Source organism: Euprymna scolopes, chromosome 21 (assembly GCF_053919585.1).
Source record: "Euprymna scolopes isolate OS-2025 chromosome 21, ASM5391958v1, whole genome shotgun sequence".
Taxonomy (NCBI): Eukaryota; Metazoa; Mollusca; class Cephalopoda; order Sepiida; family Sepiolidae; genus Euprymna; species Euprymna scolopes.
The window spans coordinates 39,922,938-39,942,485 of record NC_136502.1 but is presented as its reverse complement, the minus strand read 5'-3'; the positions used below and the strand labels follow the sequence as shown (position 1 = coordinate 39,942,485).

The window sequence follows — 19,548 nt, the reverse complement described above, 5'->3', positions numbered from 1 at the left end:
CAGTTAACATTGGCAGGAGTAAATTGACTAACTTCTGAGTATGAATACATATACATTTTTAGCTTTAAGTTGCTTAATTTTAGTATTTTAGCAAAAGCTCAGATGGTAACATTAAAGGTTGAAGCACTACAGGGTGGAACGTTAAAATTGTCGCCTAAAAATACATGATTCCATTTGATGAAAACTAGTTTTCTTTTTTTTTTTTTGTTGCTGACCATCTACTAGTTGGCCAGTTTTGTAAAAAGGAGCCTTCTATCATGTCTGAAAGTGACATAATGTTCAGCAAATGAGATCGGAGATGCACCACTCTACAACTCATGCTCTCTACTGATCCAAGTTATGACAACAGGACCATTGCCAGCACCCTCAAAATGCATCGCTGGATTGCCACAGAATAACAGGGATGTGCACAGAATGATGAAAACAAAGTTTCCGGCCACGGTTATTGTCTTTGGTGTGGTTTCGAGTAAGGACCACATCATACCACCTCACATCTTCGAAGTTGGCTTGAAAGTCAACACCAAAGTGTACCTGCATGTGCTGGAGAGTGTGGTGATCCCCTCGTGCAATCAGGTGGCCGCTGGCAGACTCTGGGTGTGGTAGCAGAACAAGTTGAAAGAGACCCAAACTTGGCTTCAGAAGGAGTGCTACGACTTTGTACCCTTCTTTCACTGGCCCCCTCTTTTTCCCCCAACCTGAAAACCACTGGATTACTTCGTTTGGCCATACATTGCTAACATGACCTCCCACAACACCAAAGCAAGCCTGATCGCCACCATCTGCCGAGTATTCGTCAAGCTCCTGCCGGTGGTTGTGAAAAAAGTCATGCTTCCACTTCTGGACTTATATTGAGACGGTGATTGAGACTGAAGGTGGCTACATTGAATAGATGTCAGTTCTACTACATAATCAAGTTACTTGAATTGAATTTTTTCAATAAAAGTTAAAAAATAAAGCTGTAGTGTTGTTTTCTTTAGGGCAACAACTTTATTGTTCCATCCTGTAAACAACGACTATGGATGTAGCACTGTATGTTTCCGTTTCGATTCCAGCTGATGGCACCAATTTTTTTTTTTTACTTTTGAAATCACTACTATATGTATTGAGTACAATATTATAATCAATACAGAATTTGCTCAATAATAATAAATATGAAATATGCATAAATTAAAATATTTAAACATATTTTATGACCAGACAACTACGGGCGGCTTGCTAGTGTATATACACTTAAATATGATTAATGCAGATTTTGTATTTATTATAATATTATATTGGACCCAGTACATAGTAATGATTTTTAAAAAAAGTTTAAAAAAAAAAATGACTTGTGCATCACCACCGAGAATCAAAACCAAAACATTTAGCTTACGATTTACTTTTTCCTTTGACATTAATGCTATGAGGATATATTTGCTGCAGGGCTTAAAATTAAAACCTGAACCAATAGCTATTACGTTATGCATGCATATTAGTAATGCTGTCATTTGATCTTCTCCTAGCAAATTCCATTTTTTTAATTTTCACGCTTTTTTTTACCGATTTTCCTCAGCTAGAACTCAAATATAAAATTTTGTATGGGTTCGAATACCCTATATATTAAGTTTCATGTCTGTAGACCAAAAACTGACAGAAGTTTAAGCAAATTTTTTTAAACAAATATATATATATACACGCATACATAAATATATATAGAAAGAGGTTTGTGTTTACTATAACCTATTTACACAAATATTACGCAAGTATAAATCATGTGGAATATCTGTATAAATATAATTACACATAATAGTTAACTAAAGATGATCATCGCATAAGAAAACTGGAAAAACTAATAGGGAATTAATTAAGATGAATGTTTCAAAGAATATGCAAATTAGTTAGATTTTTTGAAGATAACTGCCATTCCATGACCAATATATAACAAAGTTGTATTTTCTTTTTAAATAAATAGAGAAAAAAGGTTTTTAATATGAATATCAATACACACAAAAAAAAAAAAAAAAGACATTTCTAGGAGTATAGATGCGCGCATCCACATACACTAAAATTGCGTATGATAAAATTTGTTCTGTTTTTAAGCTTTCTCTGTATACTGCAAACTCCATACTAATTCTGAGCTTTCATGCCCTTGATAGTTTCTGACACAAAAGTTTGAGATTACTACTGGTAAACTGTGCCTTACACTGATTATGAGTCCATTTTATTTATTTTTTTTCAAAAGTACTTAATACCAGTGAAAAGTAGAACAATTACTATATATTGCTTACATCAAAATAAATTTATTTTAAGGCATTGTTACATTAAAATACATTATTATACATTCTAAAATACAATATCTATTATATGAAAGCGAAAATTGTGTGCATTTTTTCTGTATGTCCGTCAAAGGCTTTTTTCGTCAGGCTTCTCAGTCGGGTCACTCCTTAAAACTTTTTATATACCCTCTAGATAATATCTACCAGTGATGACTGGGGGTTGCATCTATCTTTAATTTGTCCGACTTTTATGCGTTATTTTTGAGATTTTTTTTCGATCGCTGTGTCTTCGTTATGCTTTTCAGTATAAAAAAAAAAGTGAATGCTGGGGCGGGGGAAACAGAAATTGGCTTGCACCGCCAAATTTAGTTTGACCTTAATAAGGTCAAACATCACGTGACTTAACTTTCTTGCATTTGTTAATTTCACTTTATAAACATTAATTTAACACACTTTTCACTTCCTCTCCCCTCGTGGTCAAGATGGTTCGGTGTCAAGTTTTTTTTTTTCCCCTTTCATTTCCACCTTTGAGGCAAGGCTTCGGGTTCGAGCCTACCTTTCTACTAAAACTTTTTTTTTTTTTTTTATAAACAGGGTTGTTTGACACACACACACCTCTAAACACCCTGACAATGCCGGGTACCCCTCGCTAGTCTATATATATAAAAGCAAAAGTGTGTGTGTGCATTTTTTGTGTATGTCTGCCAAAGGCTTTTGGGGGGGGGGCACTCGATGGGGTCACTCATTCTTAAAACTTTTTATATGCTCTGTATATTATAATATCGAAGATTTACGAAACGAGCTTGAGTGCACCTTTAATTTTGGCAAATTTTACACGCTATTTTTGCGATTTTTTTTTTTTTTTTTTTTTTTTTTTTCATTTGCCGTGTGTTTCTTTGGCTTTTCAGTATAAAAAAAAGCGCAACTGAAAGAAAGCGATCGTTTTCGGCATTGCATGGGATTAGCGTAGTATCTGTTCCGACAGTATACAAAGCTTAATTTTGCAAAAGTTAAAGAGCGATCACCCACTTGACCACCTTGTGTGTTAAGTTTAAGGGTCTTTTTCTTGTACATTATAAAATACATTGTTACGTTAAAATACAATGGTTTATAAATCACTTTTTGTGTGGAAATGTATTTTTCATTTAAAATTTTTTTTTCCTATTTTTAACCGTGCATAAACTGGTACTTCTTCACTTAAAGAAAAAAGTGTCAGGTGCAATGTATGTTGCGTGTTAATGTTTTAAGTGTTGTACATTTCAGAAAATCTTTTTATCTAACAGAGATTCTCCTTTTTGTTTCTGTTGAAGAGAGAGCTAATTAATGTAAGAAATGAAATCTTTAAAGCCATTTAAAACTCTTTCACTTAACCCCTCCTCCTCCTCCTCCTCCTCCGTACACTTGTTGCAATGGAAAGTAGAGCTTTTGACTCTGGCAACCAGATTGATTATCTTACACATGCCACATCGCATTAGAACGATGTCTTTGACTCAGACAGGTTGATTTTTTGTTGTTGTCTGCATCTTCTATTGTTAACATTTATCTTTTTGAAGTCTTATCTTTGTATTCGCTTACAAGTTGATTCACTCAAGCAAAATTAAACCCTTTGAAGTTGATGCAGTTGTGACCCGTTGAGTCACACCAACTACTATTATTCTACTTTGATTTTATTAAAAACATAGGCATATCTTTTAAGACATTTTTTTTTTATTTTGCATAACTGCAAATAAAAATGAGTCCTTTTACTTCCATGTCATTTTTTTTCTATTATTTATGTAAAAGAAACTTTGCATGTGTGTGAATTCGTTCCCTATGGACTCCTAAACAGCTGGGCTGATTTTTTTTTTTTTTTTTTTTTTTTAAATTTTAAATTTTAAATTTCACATGAATGTAGTATTTGTACCTAGTAGTGTTCTTAGGTAGGTTTTTAATCGGAATGTCTTTGATAAGTATTGATAATCAAAGAAATATGATGAAAGACGGAACAGGCGATTTTGACTGAAGTTAATGCCTTATTCAACTTAATATCACAAGTGCATTTGAGAGGTTTTATTACCAAACAAGCAGAAAGACCCGGCATATAAAATCAACAGGAAGTTCTTTGATATAGCAGAGGCGCATTTGAAATAAATGTTTCTGTTTAGAGCACAATTGAATCATGATACTTGGCTTTTGCATTTTAAACTTTAATTCCAGCCATTATATAAAATAATTTTATAAAATCAATAGTAGGTTCTCTGCAGTGCAATGTAAGCTACAATGTACTGTGGACTAAGTTACTGTGAGAAGGCATGTGAATCTTCCTTCTTGTACACTACAGTGGGTCCCCAACTAGAGCAGGCAATCAATCAATTTGATTGAAAAACGGACAATTTCAGTGATAATAAAAATATAGGATTGTGAAACATTTGCTGATTCTCATTTAATCACAGATAACATCTGGTCTCCCTGCTATGTCTTATATAATTAATGTGTAGAAGTAAAGAGACTGAATATTTTGCTATCTAATTTACATATTTGCGGTGTGTATTGACATGCATAAATTATATGATGATGCTAAGACGATACTCTTTCTCTAAATGTTCAGAGACATTAAGAAATATTAATGATAATATTAGAGTAGTTGAATGAACATGAGGGTGGTTTCCATTACTTTGATTGCAGTAGTCTCATTTAACAAAAATGATCTTCACTTTGACTGAGATGGATTCATATACAAAATATAAAGATTCATCCAACTCCAATAAATTAATTTCTTATTAAAATTTCAGTTTTGTTGCTTTTTTTTGTTGCTTTTTTTTCCTAAACCCATAGAAATCTAAGCTTTTTGACATGTGCAAACTTGAGTATTAATACCAAAATTATATTATTTGCATATTGTAAAAATGGGGGGGGGGGTGCAAGTCTAATTTCATTTTTGATCATATAAAAGAAGAGTATAAGGTTGACTTTGGGTTTTCTTTCGTCAGCCTTGTATCTCTTGCTTCCTTTTTGTCCTTTAGTCCTCACATTTCAGGAGCTGACAAAGAGGGAAGAATTGCTGTTTTCTAGGTTAGAATCTATTCCATTTAACCTTTATTGTTTGCAAGTTTTTGACTTGGAAATACTTTTTTTTTTAAGCTCCTTACATCAAGTGGCTTCATGCTTTGTCTAGAGCGATTTCTATATAAAATTTTTTTTGATTACTGTTGTTTGATTACAGTATCTTGAACTTGTTGTGTAAGCAGTTACTATAATATGGTATCTGTAACTAACTACTCTATCTTGGACTGGGAAATATTTAGATTAATTCATTGCTTTAGGAATCAGAGTTGAACGTTTTAAAAATTTCAGACTCCTTAAACGTTTGAGTTTCTAAATCAACCCATTTTTTTTTATCACGTGTAACATTTTTAAAAAAATATTAAAGGCGTTGAATTGTTTGAATTTCAGTTTTGTGTTTCTTTTTTTTTTTTCCCCCATTATTTTTGATGAACACAATGTACGAATTGAAGTTTTGAATACATGCTCTATTATTTTTAAAAGCGCGTAGAACCTGGATAATAATCATCAAGAAAGAATTAGCTGAACTTTCAGGTCAATGAATGGTTAACCTCTTACATGACCTTGTTCAGGACCATTATGTATGGACCACCAAACTTTGACAGGAAGAAGCCAAACCAAGATGAATAAAAATATACATACACTATTATTAATGGTAGATATTTAAGGTTAAAGTTGGATCGTTTGAATTTTCAGAAATCCAAGTTGAATGTTTAAACTCAACAAAACTGCCAAGCAAACGTTTTTATATGTCCAATTGTTTTCTTCTTCATTTGGAAATACATGAAATGGATTCTTAGAATTGGGATTTTTATATCAAAAACAAGTATGATCATTTTTAAAGTGGGAAAGCTACAATTTCTGGAAAATATGACAACTGAGAATTTGTTTTAAGTAATCACACTGTATTTCTGAAAAATATATTTCAATTTTGTTAAGAAAAATGAATGACTTTTTTTTTTTTTTTTTTTTTTTTTTTTTTTTAGAAAATAGTTAGTTAGATTTTTTATCATTATTATTATTATTATTATTATAATGATGATGATGATGGAAAGTAGAGCTTTTGACTCCGACAACCAGATACTATTTTTAAAACTTTTATTTAACTTTTCTTTCTTTATGTTTGCAGAGGTGGAGAGTTGAATAGTCAGCAATGACTGAAACTGCCCACCAGGTGAACGGGCCTTCCAGCCCCTCAGGAAAGTTTATTGATTCCATCAGTAAGTAGTACCTTTTTTTTTTTTTAAACTTTGTTTTGTTCAGGTTTGCTTCAAACTTTTTGTGCTCATGTACAAAATGTGCTCAGTATTTAGAATTTCTATTCCAGTTAAAATGATAAATTAACAAATAGTCATTTGTTGTGTTTAGCATAAAGAAAAAAGTGGCGTGTTACTTTTTAAAATCTATAAAAAAAAATTTCTCTCCTTTCACGACCAGTGCTCATATATGTTTTACCTCAGTTGAAATGATTGGGTCTCTACTTGAGGAAACTCCTTGTGTTTTAAGCTCCTAGAACTGACTCTCACTCCAGATTTCAAATGGAAAATTTATATCCAATGTGTTGATAAAGTTAAATCTGGTTGCATCATTCTATCGCTCTAGAAAGTACCTAACTCCTGATACAATCCTTTATCTATATCAGAGTCAGATACATCCTAAGATGGAGTACTGCTGTTGCTGTGACGGTGTGACAGCAACACTCTTTCTTGTCTTGACAGAGTATAAGATCAACTTTGCAATCTAGTGGGAGATGCTCTCACAGAAGAAATGTTGCTAGTTTTTCTCTACTTTATCATTATTTCTAATAATGGTGCTTGACTGAACTCCAATCTCTGGTTCCTTCCTGTATGACATTCACAGCTAGAACTCACTTTATTACTACTACAATAGCAAAAGAATATTTACTTTCTTCCTTTAAGTGTCTAACATCAAATTGAATTCCATAAATATTATTTCCAACAGCTTCCCATCTGTACAATGAACACATTACCACAGTACTGCTTCCTGTAGATTAAAATATGGTTCAAGTTCAATGTTACAAATATTTGTCATGTGATCCAATTTTGTCCTATTTGTTTATCATTTTCAATCCTCTCATAATAATTTGCACCACTCAACTGACTATCTATATCATGATTCCTTATCCTTGAGTTGCTCTTAACCTTGATAAGTGGGGACACATTTGTACAAAAAAACCAAAAAAAAAACCACCTACATTTCATGAGTTTCCTATTTTTCTGACCTGTATTTAATTTTCTTCTATGTTTGTTATTCAAATGATTTTTCACTACTGGTATAATTTGATTGATATTCATATATACAGTTTTTTTATTTCATTAATGATATGCATTTTTAATGTGTTTATTTTCATGTCTATAGTTTTAGTTCAGTTCATTATTCATGCTCAGTAGTTTGTCATATATGGTGAAAACTTATTTGAACAACAAATGTCGCAAAGAAAGAAATATTGCATGAAATAGATTTAACTGGTAAACACAATACCATAAAGTTATAATTTATGATGATTATATATTTCAATGTTTATTTCAATGAAGTGGTGGGCATGATTAATGCAATAGATAATCTTGCAAATTGTGGAATTTACTATAAAAATTACACATCCTTAAAGTTGTATGAGATGGCTTCAATAAGTTTCCAGACTTTTTTTTTTTTTGTATGGCACTTTTACTGATAGTACACATATAAAACTCTAGTCTCCTTCGAAATAATCTTCTCCGACTGCAATGCACTTATTGTACCGTTTCAACAACTTCTAAAAGACCCCATGGAAGTCCTCTCGTGTTAGCGTGTCAATGATCCACAATCCCAACCTCTTTAATCTTCTCAATTGTCTCATAACAACAACCTCTAAGATTTTCCTTGAGCTAATGGAATAACCAAAAGTCATAGGGAGCAAGGTCTGGACTATAGGGAGGGTGAGGAACTGTTTTGATGCTCATCTTGGTCAAATAATCTGTGACAAGGATAGATTCGTTGACTAGTGCATTCGCACAAATCTTCTGCATCTTCGATTCCTCGCAAATAATTGTGTGTACAGTTCTCACATTGGCATCAAACTGTGCACTTATTATCTCTATAGATATACAATGGTCCTTATCCATAAAATTCTTTATTTGGCCAATCAACTCTGGTGTTCTGACTTCCTTATTCCTCCCACACCTTTCAGACTTCATTTCCTTGAATCTCTTATGCCACTCAAAAACTGATGCTCGATTCATGCAAGATGGTCCAAAAGCAGTTCAGTGCATTCCATGGCATTTTTTCCAAGTTTAAAACAGAATTTTATTGTATATCGTTCTTCTAAGGTGTCCTTGCCTCTAGATTGTATTTTTGAAATTTACCAGCTGTTACAATCAGGCTTTAGTAGGGTGTATTCCAATTCCTGCCATAGCTGTTCATTTGAACCTAAAATCATTAAAATTGGTCAGTTATTTCACTAACATACTGAATTTTCAAGAGTCTATGCCAATTTTAAATGCCTGTACAAAAAAGTCTGGAAACTTATTGAAGGCACCTCATAATTCTAAAATTTTACCTAAGAAAAAAAAAAAATACTTATGTTCATTTAATGGTGTCCAGTGAATCAATGTGTAATGTTTTTTTTTTAAATTTATTTATTAAAATAACAAAAGAAGGATTAAATTGATATGTTTTATATCAATTTAATCCTTCTTTTGTTACAAATCAAACCCTATTTTTATATATTATTTTTAATGATTCAGGATGACTACAAAAAATGCCATCAATTTAATTAATAAAATTCAAAATCCTTTCTGCAAATTCAATCATATTAACATGCCCACCAATTTTCAGTCAAAAATGTCCAGCAGTCTTTATTTTATTGCCAGTCAGTGATATGTTCCAAATTTGCACCTTTGCATTAATCAATACTGAGTATTGCTCAGTGGTAATTTTGAGTGGAAAAGGGGGTGTTTTGGGAGGTGAACAGTGTCATCGACGGGATGGGACAATTCCTCAGCACTTCAAATCACTTGGTCTATCAAAAGAATCTCCAAACTATTCCTCAACTGAAGGTCATCACCAGTCCAAATCTGGGTAGAGTCGAAAAAGATGTGTTATTGACAATTCAGCATGTCATATTCAGATGTGCTTGCAATGCAGAGTTGCACATTTGGAGCATATCCGTTACAACATTAATGGCTTATTGATTGCTGGGTTACATTTTTAAATGTTTGTATTTACTAAAATCATCCTGTAAGGCCTAAGGAAATTCCAAACAAAGTTTGTAAAGGAATTTACCGTCTGTTGCCATTGTTTCTTTCACTTTTTCTCATACTTTATTGGACATGCTATATATATAATACAGCTCTGGGCAATAAAAAAAAAATGCAATAACACATTGCTAGAGTAGTTATTTCTATCTGTTTGTTTTTTTAGATACACAGCGTATCCTATTTTAGATATTGCAATAATATCAGTACAAGATTTAGAGTTAAGTGTTTGTCACTTTTGATTGTGAGACCATTTATAAATATGTATGAAGAATTTAGAAGTTATGTAAAATGAAATCCTCGATTTAATTTTGCACTACAGAATAAAGGATGTTGTAGCAAAATCGTTGTTTATGAATTTAAAGAAAAACACAAATCTCTTAGAGAGAGAGAGATGGAAAGAAATAATCACCTAAGGAAACCAATGATAAAGAAGATGGTCATTTGTTTAAACTTAGTGTTTCTTCAATGAGCACAAATTATGGAGAATGACACAAAAAAGGTGGAGAAAGAAGTGTTCAGTTAAGAAAATCGTTGCTATAGATGACAACCATTTTGAATAAAGTTATCCTTAATATGTTCATCGACAGATGAATACCAAAAGAAGTTGTATAAATCTAAGTTGTATGGCAACTGTTTGATAGTTTGCTCTTCAGTCATTTAAACTAGATTTCAAACTCTGTATTATTATTATTATCATTTTTTTTTTTTTTTATAGTAATAATAATAAAAAAAAAAATGTCTGACATTTACTAAATGGCATGAAATCTGGACACTTAACATAAAGGTTGGTTTTGAGCTGAATTAATGATTTGTAGTACATAAAATACTACAAATTATTGTAGAGTAGATCCAACCCAAAACCAAACTTTATTCCAAGTGTCCAGAGCACATCAGGAAGAGGCCTCTTAACAAGAAAGATTTAATAAAATATATCTAATTGTGACCATGAAACATTTACTAACACAGATAAGTTGGAGTGCCATATAAAAATTTGAAAGTTGGTTATGTTTTCTGGAACTTTTTTTTTTTTTTTAATTCCATAGACGTTCTGCGGTAGAAACATTTTCACACATGATAATGCTCCTCATCATGTGAAAACCATACAAAATATTAAGAGCAAAAAGGTGTAATCATTAGGGCTGTGACAACAGAATATTCTTTCCATTGTTTTGACTCTCAAGTATATATCCGATGCAGTAAGACACCGTCAATCAACCGAGAACCACATCAGTCTATATAAAAACATATAAGATATATTAACAGATATATACTCAAGAGTCAAAACAATGAAAAGAATATGCTGTTATCACAGCCCTAGTAATCATAAGAGGGAAAATGATTAACTTTTAGCTATATAGTAAATTAAAATGAATCTCTTTTTCAAATCTTTGCGATTAATAGCATTCTTTCTATATAACTAATGTTTATTTTGTGAAACGTTAGTATATGTTCTTAACAAGAAAAAAAAACTGCTTTGATTCTGTTTCTTTTTGAGAAGATAATTGTTTCATCTTGGAAGAATTTTAAAATGGATGCATTATCAATAATGATCCAAGTAGCAGCAGCAGTTTCAAGTAGAAATAAAACTGCTTACCATTAGAAATATATCTCCAACTGTAGGTTGGAGAGTGTCAGACTGGTGATATAGAGGTCCTGTTTTCAATCGCATATCTCAGCAACCAATACATTTGTTTCTTTTTTTTTTCTTTTCTTTTTTTTTATTTTAACAGTTTCCTGTTAATTGAAAAAAACAAACTAATTTTGTTTAATTCAATGTTCTTTTATGTAACCATTTGCATCACTTTTTTAAGCAGATTGTTTAGTTTTGCTTTTCTTTTTTTTATAATCTACATAGCTTTATGGCCTTGACATGTACAAATAAAGTTTAAATCTCATCATGAATTATTTTAGTTTTTTTTTTAGTTGATTGGCCATTGAAAGTCAGCCATGGCTAAAAATCTAACATGGTAATCTTTTTTTTTTCTTTTTTTTTTCTTTCTTTTTTTTTTCTTTTTTTTTTTTTAATTATAAAACCTTTTTCTCTTTAAAGTAACTTTAAGCACATTTCCCCATAAGATTTTTTTTGTTTTGTTTTATTATTCCCCTCCCCTCAAAAGATATTTTTGTAGATTTGTAAATTACTTCCCTTTCATAATGGGTGTAAAAAAGAGTTGGAATGCTTATCTTTTAGTGATTAAACCATTTTATCAAGCATATCTGTTCATTCTATTTTGATATCTTTAAATAGTTATGCCTATCCCATTTTATATTTCTAGTGGTTCGTGAAAGTGAAAAACCTTGGTTGGTGTTTCTCAAAATAGTCTATCATCAGATAATGTTATTCACATTGTCAAAATATTTCCAGGTTTTCTAAATACAGTTTATTAGTTTTGTTGAAGTGTTTCAATTCTGTGATAGTATCAAATGTTCTTAGATCTAAAATTTAAAGAATCTTTTATTTTCCATTGTTATAAACTTTGTGTAATAGTTGAAACATTGAACAGCGAAGCTGAACCAACAAAGGCATCTAGCAAGGAATGTTTTTGGATGGAATGGATCTTGCAGCAATTGTGAATTGTACTGTTGTGATAAACTTGCCATGGGACACTTAGACTGCAGCATAGGTAGTGATGGTCAAATACCTCCAGTTTTTATAAGTCACTTACTTGCATTGGCCAAGTTTCGCAGCCATAAAGGCTGTGGATGGCGGCCTGGTAGATTCTCACTTTGGTGTTCAACCTTATTTCTTTTGAAACCAAAAATTATTTATATTTAAAAAAAAAAAAAAAGAAAATTTGGAACATTTTTACAAATATTCTTATCGATATCAGTGCAAAAATCTTTGTTACCATCCTGCTAAAGCAGTTTCAAAAACAGAGACCTGCAGACAATGCCAAACCAATTTAGATTTTGCCCAGGCTGCGAATCTACTGATCATATTTTCACTCTCTGAAGCATCGCTGGAGCTACCAGCAAAAGACTATCATCAGCTTCATCAACTTCACTGGTGCATTTGACCTTGGAGCCCTTTGAAAGGTCTTGCGTGCCTCCAAAACTGCTTGACCTAATCAAAGGCTACTATCTCTCCACCCGCATTAAAGTCCATGTGTACGGACAGGAGTTATGCTTCTTTGGCATTCACTTGTCAGACATATTCTTTTGCTCTTCAATTATGCCATCAACTGGGCCATATCAAACGCAATGGCCAACTTTCATAGTGTAGCAGTAAGTTGTGGTCTACAAATATTGGATTTCGATTACTGATATCGCTGTTTTGTGTGAAAGCTTCACTGACATTCAATCAGCTATCTATTGACAAGATGTAATCGTACGCTTCAAAGATCAGCATGATGATAAACGCCAATAAGACAGCAGGAATTCTTCCAAATGAAAAACAACCGGTTGTCCTCAACACGGGAACACTTGAAGAAGTTGATCGATTAAAATATCTTCACTTCATCATAATCACACCAGCCCAAGGGAAGGAAGACCTCTTCAATCATATCAGCAATACCCACACTGCCTTCTGGGGACTTTGATCACAGCTCTTGTTTCCAAAAGAAATGAGGCTGAACACCAAAGTGAGAATCTACCGGGCCCTCATCCACACCATTTGCCTTTATGACTGCGAGACTTAGCCTATGCAAGCAAGTGACCTATAAAAACTGGAGGTATTTGACCATCACTACCTGTGCTGCATCCTATGTGTCCCATGGCAAGTTTATCACAATTGTACAATTCACAATTGCTGCAAGATCCACTCCATTCAAAAACCCTCCTTGCCAGATTTTGTTGGTTCAGCTCCGCTGTTCAATGACAGTCAGCTAACTTAATCCATAAAGTCATTGACCCAGGGTCACCACCATGCTGGAAGAAACGTTGCAGTGGCCTACTCAAAACTTGGCTCAGGGCAGTGAAGCAGAATGCTGAACTGATTCTAGGCTCTCACATTTATGGAGTCAGTTGCTGCAACGGCGAATGCTTTGCACTCATAACGGAATCACTGTGCCAGTGTTCAGGATTTGATGAACTTGTTGGAAAGAGCTGGCCCAACTAAACCAGAGTGAATCTCACCACCATGATGATGATTATTTTTGGTCTAATTGAAGTATTGAAAAAAAAAAGTTTTCTTGAAATTATTAGTAAAAATAGCTAACATTGCTTGTTGTAATTTTTTTTTTTATCATGCTAACTTCTATTATTAGATGTGCATTAAAATGAGGAGCCACATACTTTTACAATATTTTTTTTTTACCTGTTGATGTCAGACATTCACCCACTATTTTGGAGATGCTAATCATCCTGTTCAGTGCAATTTTTTGGACTACTATTACACTGAGTAAATTTGGTAGATAGGTTTCAAAGTTCTTTTTCATGAATCCACTTTCTCCTATGATTACCGGAATGATTGAAATTTTCTATTGTTCCAATTTCCTTTCATGTTGTGCGTGTGTGTGTATTTTAGATTATATTATGAAGTTTTTTTAGAAAGCATTTATTGAGAATAAAGAAAAGTCCATTTATCATAGATAATTACTACCCAGACTATATTATAGACTGTTACATGAACTGTGTTGGATTTGAAGGGAAAACAATAGACATGGCATTTCTCCTGGAAGTTGCCTTCCAATCAAAAGCTTGTCCTCATAAGGGAGAAGCTGAATGGGATCAAAATCAACCTGTCTTTCATAATGACATAAAGGAGGGTTGTCAATTTGCACTGCACAACAACACGGTTTTTAAAGGTGCACAAGAATATTTAGTCTTTTTTTGTATTGAAGCAATTATAGATAGCCTTTTTTCTTTTTCTTTTTTTAAAATTAAATCTAACAGCTTTAATCGTTTGACCATTTTAATGAATACGCAATGTGCCAAATGTCGATAGATCATTATATCATTTAAATAGTCCTCAATTTAAAGTGGGTTTCTATGCTTATAACAGTATTTAACTTTTTTCTAAGGGAGGGGTGTAACTGATTATGTTATGTATTCATCCATGTAACAAATTTAGAAAAAACTTTATAAATTATCTATTTAAAAGTTTAAAAATTTCTACCACTGGAATGTTGCCATCATGAAATTTATTTCTGTTTAGTTTCCAAGAATTTTTTTTTTTTTTTTTTTTTTTTGACAAAAATATCAGTATATCTTTTCTTCAGTCTATATATCTTTTTAAAAAGATTTTTCTGAAATATGTGATATATTTGGTGCATTTGTAATTTATTCAAGTATGTATGATTTGGCCAAATTTTATTTCTTGCCGGTTTGCAGCATAACCAAAGTTGTAGTAGCCATTTTAAACGTACTGAAGTTGTTCCCATTTTCGAAAACGTGTTGATGGAATGGTTTTCTCATATTTCAATTTCAAGTTATCTGTCATTGTTAGCATAGATCGTTTTGGTTGCTACTTTTGCTGGAAATAGAGCTTAACAGATTTGCAAAAAATGGTTTTCTTGTAATTGATATTCTCCCATAAATTTAGAGAAGAAAAAAAAATCAGTTTCTTTCCATTTCAGAACTTGTTTATATCGGCTTTACATTTTTTTTTTTTTTTTTTTCAAAAAGCTTAAATTTTTTCCTCCCTTTTAATTTCAGAGCTTAGAGGAAATTTTTTTTTTTTTTTCTTTTTGTGATGCAGTGGAGTATGCAACATGAAGTCTGCAACAAACAGTCTCAGATAAAAAAAAATATATAATTTTTCTAAAAATAATATTAAGAAATCAATAAATATTTCATGAAATAGTATATTTTTTATATTAAAAACAAATTCCAAACAATGAAACAATAACATTTTATTATTTTATGCAAAAATAATTAAATGCAAATTCTTTAGCTAACAACTTTGAGTTGCCTATTCCTCTGCATCACTTTTTTTTTACTCTTAATGATTTTTATATCTGAGCAAAGATCACTCTTTGCATTAAGTGTTTTATGCAGATTTATTTTAAAAAAATAAATAACTAAACATCAGAGCATTCTAACCATGGCTGATTGAAATGGATTTTTTTTTATTAAAGCTATTAACCAGATTATAAAATGCTAAAAGTTTTAAAATGATAGAAATTAGTCATATTGAAAACATTGTTTTATTTTCGTATGCATGGATTTTTTGAGATCTTGGGTTTAAAAAAAAAAAAGTTCTGTGAAGAAATTCCTAAGTCACACCCGCATTTATCCCAATTTTGATGTCATGTGATATACCATGCTCTAGTTAGCAATGTAATTTTGAAACAATTTTCTCAGTATTCAATCCATATTTCTTTGAAATGTTAAGTACTTTATGATCAAATGTTTGCCAATCGTTACCTAATTTTTTTTTCTATTACAGTTATGTGTGTGTGTGTGTGTGTGTGTGTGTGTGTGTGTGTGTGTGTGTTCGCCTTTGACATTATCACAGATCTGGTTACAAGAGGCAACTCCTCCCTGTTTTTTTTTTTTTTTTTTCACAATGTTTGGTGGGTGGAAACTGTCAATAACGGATGTTTGTTCTATACTAAAAAAGTTGGTTTATAGTAAAACTATAGTCAGTAAAAAAATTAAAAAAAAAAAAAAAAACTAGGTAAGATTACCAGACATTAAAACTGACCCTCTCCCCCTTTAGCAGGCGATCATCAATTTCTCCTCCTTCCTTCCATTTGTTGTCACTTTTTTTTCATCTCCTGCTTCTTTACTCAAAGAATATCAAGTTCAATTTAAATTTTATTGAACCATAAAAAGATTTAAAAGTAAAACAGAAATTTTTCAAATAAAACTATTTTTTTTTTTTATTGCTTTTCAAATGTAGGCCTTTTTTTTTTTTTTTTTTTTTTTTTTAAAATAAAATTGAAATAAAATTCTCTGGAAACTTACATTAAAAATTATCTGACTTGCTATCCAAATAGTTGATTAATTTGCATAGATGTGTGTTTATGTATTTTGCAATTACTGCTACTATGTAACTAGTATTTCCTGCTGCATAATTGGACTATTGGCAATTAAAGTGCTTTTCCCAATCAGACTTAATTAGTGAGGAGGGTGGCTAATCACCCAATAGAATTTAATAATAATTAAAAAAAAAAAAAAGTAGGCAATTCTTTGAAATGAAGTTCCAACAACCTTTTCTACAACTCTGGGGGAAAAATGCTGGTTGTGTTAGGTTTTAGTTCTTGTCATTCTAAAGTATGCACGCCATCATCGATATTTGAAATGATTGCTTTTGCCTCTTAAAAAAAACAAAAAAAAAACAAAACTGTATTTTGCTTGTGGCATGGATCATGAATTAGATTGTGCAGCCATATAAAGGCAATGCTTTCAGACATGAGTAAACATAGGATGCACTGGGCAGTGTTTGTTCATTCAAGCATCATTTTTGTTGTCTTTTTTGTTCCAAAATTCAAAGATGAAAATAAAAATGAAAATGTACTAATAGTCAATTTAATATTATTACACATCTAAGCATATATTGCAAATTATGCAATTTTTCAAGAAAAAACCATGCTACACTTCTATATTGGACACTATTTTTATCCGAATGTTCTTCATCCGTTTTTATGAATAAAACAATGAGCCTATCTGCAGGTTTCCGGTGTATTGTTATTGACATTTGTACATGTTTTCTAAGACTTGACTGCAACTCCAAAAATAACCCCAGAATTATTTTGTGGAATCTCGTGCCACCTAACAGGTGAGGAGAACCTTATCATACAACCAGTTGAAATGTATCGCAGTGTTCGTACAATGATGGGAGAAAATATTTAATTGAAAGAAATTTTGTTCCCACTATATGATCCACAATTATACTCATGAGAGATTTTTTTTTTTTTTTTTTAAAAGAATTATTTTTAGGACTTTAGCATTTCTGGTTGATGAGCAACTCTTCTTACTCCGAATATACGCCCTTGCCTAAGAATATTGTATTTCAGTTAAGTAATAAAATCTTCGTTTAGACTATTTTTTTTTTGTCCTCGTTCTAGATATTAACACTTTAATCCTCTTCTGTAGTAAGAAAAATAAAGTCTCTGGGGGGGGGGGCATTTTCTTTTCAATGTTATAAAGTCATTTGTTAATTATGTAGTAGTAATAAATAATACGCACATTATTAATCTTGGCAAGTTGTTACATAAAATTATTAACAAAACAATTGAAATTAGGGGTTTGTATTACTGTACACAGATTCGAAAAAGTTGTCAAAAAACAAATATATAACAAATTTTTATCAAAAGCAAGAAAAGTTACTTTTCTACCTAACTGGATAATTTTATAGTGTTTTTATTTAATGTAACATGTCTATTCAGCTCGAAAAACATAGTGTTTACCGATCTATTTGAAAATTAAAAATGCCGCCCGACTCTCTCTTTGGCACGATAAGTTTGAGAAAAGGAGTTAAAAAAATATATACAAAATACTGTTAAAAATTCACCAAATATATGTCAGGCTGTGTCACGGTAACATATATGGAGCGAGTTTCTAACAGTATTTTGTCTAGTTTTTTTAAATTTTTAACTCCTTTTCTTAAACTTACCATGTCAAAGAGAGAGTCAGGCGGCATTTTTAATTTTCCAATAGATCGATAAACACTGTATGTTTTTCGAGCTGAATAGACATGTTACATTAAATAAAAACACTAGAAAATCATCCAGTTATGTAGAAAAGTAACTTATCTTGCCTTTGATAACATTTATTTGTAATATATTTGTTTTTTGACAACTTTTTCGAATCTATGTATACATGAATACAAACCCGAAATTAATTATTGAAATTTAACTTTTTTTTCTATTTTTTTTTTTTCTTCTTTTACTAATGATATATATATTAGATGGACAAGTTCATACAGGGATAAAATGTAGAAGATTCTCTGTAGCTTAATTGCCATATATATTTACATAACATACTACCTAGCTCTACTCAAGTATTGAGCACTGTTGAAGTAAATACTGAAAATTAATTTATAAAATACATCTCTTTATAGCATTTTATGTGGATATCTGAAATTATATATATATATATTGGTTGGAATTACTATATAAATATTAATATTTATATTCGCTTTAAGTTTACAGAAGTTTTTGGCTTGTAAACTTAATTTTTACATAGATGATATGGAAAAAGGAAAACTGGAAATTGTGTGTGTGTGTGCGTGCGTGCGAGATTTTCATTTAGTTTGTTGTTTTATTTTTTAAGACATACCAGTTCCTTTCCTATCCATCAATGCTGTAACATAATACATAAAAACTAAGTATAAACAACTAATTCAATACAAGTTGCTATTTTATGCATAGTTAAGTAGGGATTTTGGATTCATACCTTTCTTAAGTGTTAGTGTGTAAATTACCCTCAGTCAAGACGGTACTCATAACATATCTGTTGAATGCGTTTTTTTCTGCTAGCAAGATTTTTTTCAGCCTGCCAATTGAATTGGATAAGAAATTGTACATTTTTTGTTCAAAGAAATTTTTAACTTCTCTTCCTTCATTAACTTTTATATTCTACATATCTATTTAGAGTTGGTTTACCAGTTTGTTTGTTTTTTTTTTTTTTTTTTTTTTTTTTTTACAAATTCCACCCTTTTTAAATATATTTAATTGGTTTCATCTCCTTGTTAATACAATTAGATGCTAATCATTAAAACTGTAACGTGTTCATCTAAGCCATCTACAGTTTTCATTAGATCACTGTAGTTAAGCAACATTGAGCCTGATCAATAAAAGGTGGGTGAATAGTTATGAATACTAGGCACTGTATGTGGAACAACAATGACACATTTCTTGCTAATGTCATAAAAAATACTATCCGCGGTTAGCAGATGAGCAAAGCCATTGGTCAGTAGTGGTTGCAGAGTAGCAGGAAGCAATTTAATGATCCTGCACAAGATGGTGTTTCAATATTTTTTGTACTGCACAAGATGGTGTTTCAATATAGAAAAAAAAAATTATCGGGAAGAATGCTGGAATCACTGTAACTCCCCAGAAAAAAAAAACATGTAAACTGGTTGTTTTAGACACAACTGGAAGTGACTG

General features: G+C 31.5%; 1 protein-coding gene across 40 annotated transcripts in view; it reads left to right on the top strand.

Annotated features, from left to right (window-relative positions):
- Positions 1–19,548, top strand: part of LOC145242141 (protein hu-li tai shao-like) — a 271,491-nt gene that overhangs the window by 116,530 nt on the left and 135,413 nt on the right. For all 40 annotated transcript variants that reach the window (XM_080105113.1, XM_080105104.1, XM_080105102.1 and 37 more), the window contains one exon: positions 6,427–6,517. In XM_080105113.1, coding sequence (XP_079961239.1) covers positions 6,451–6,517 — 67 coding nt within the window. In that variant the 5' untranslated portion in view covers positions 6,427–6,450. The remainder of the gene's footprint in view (positions 1–6,426; positions 6,518–19,548) is intronic.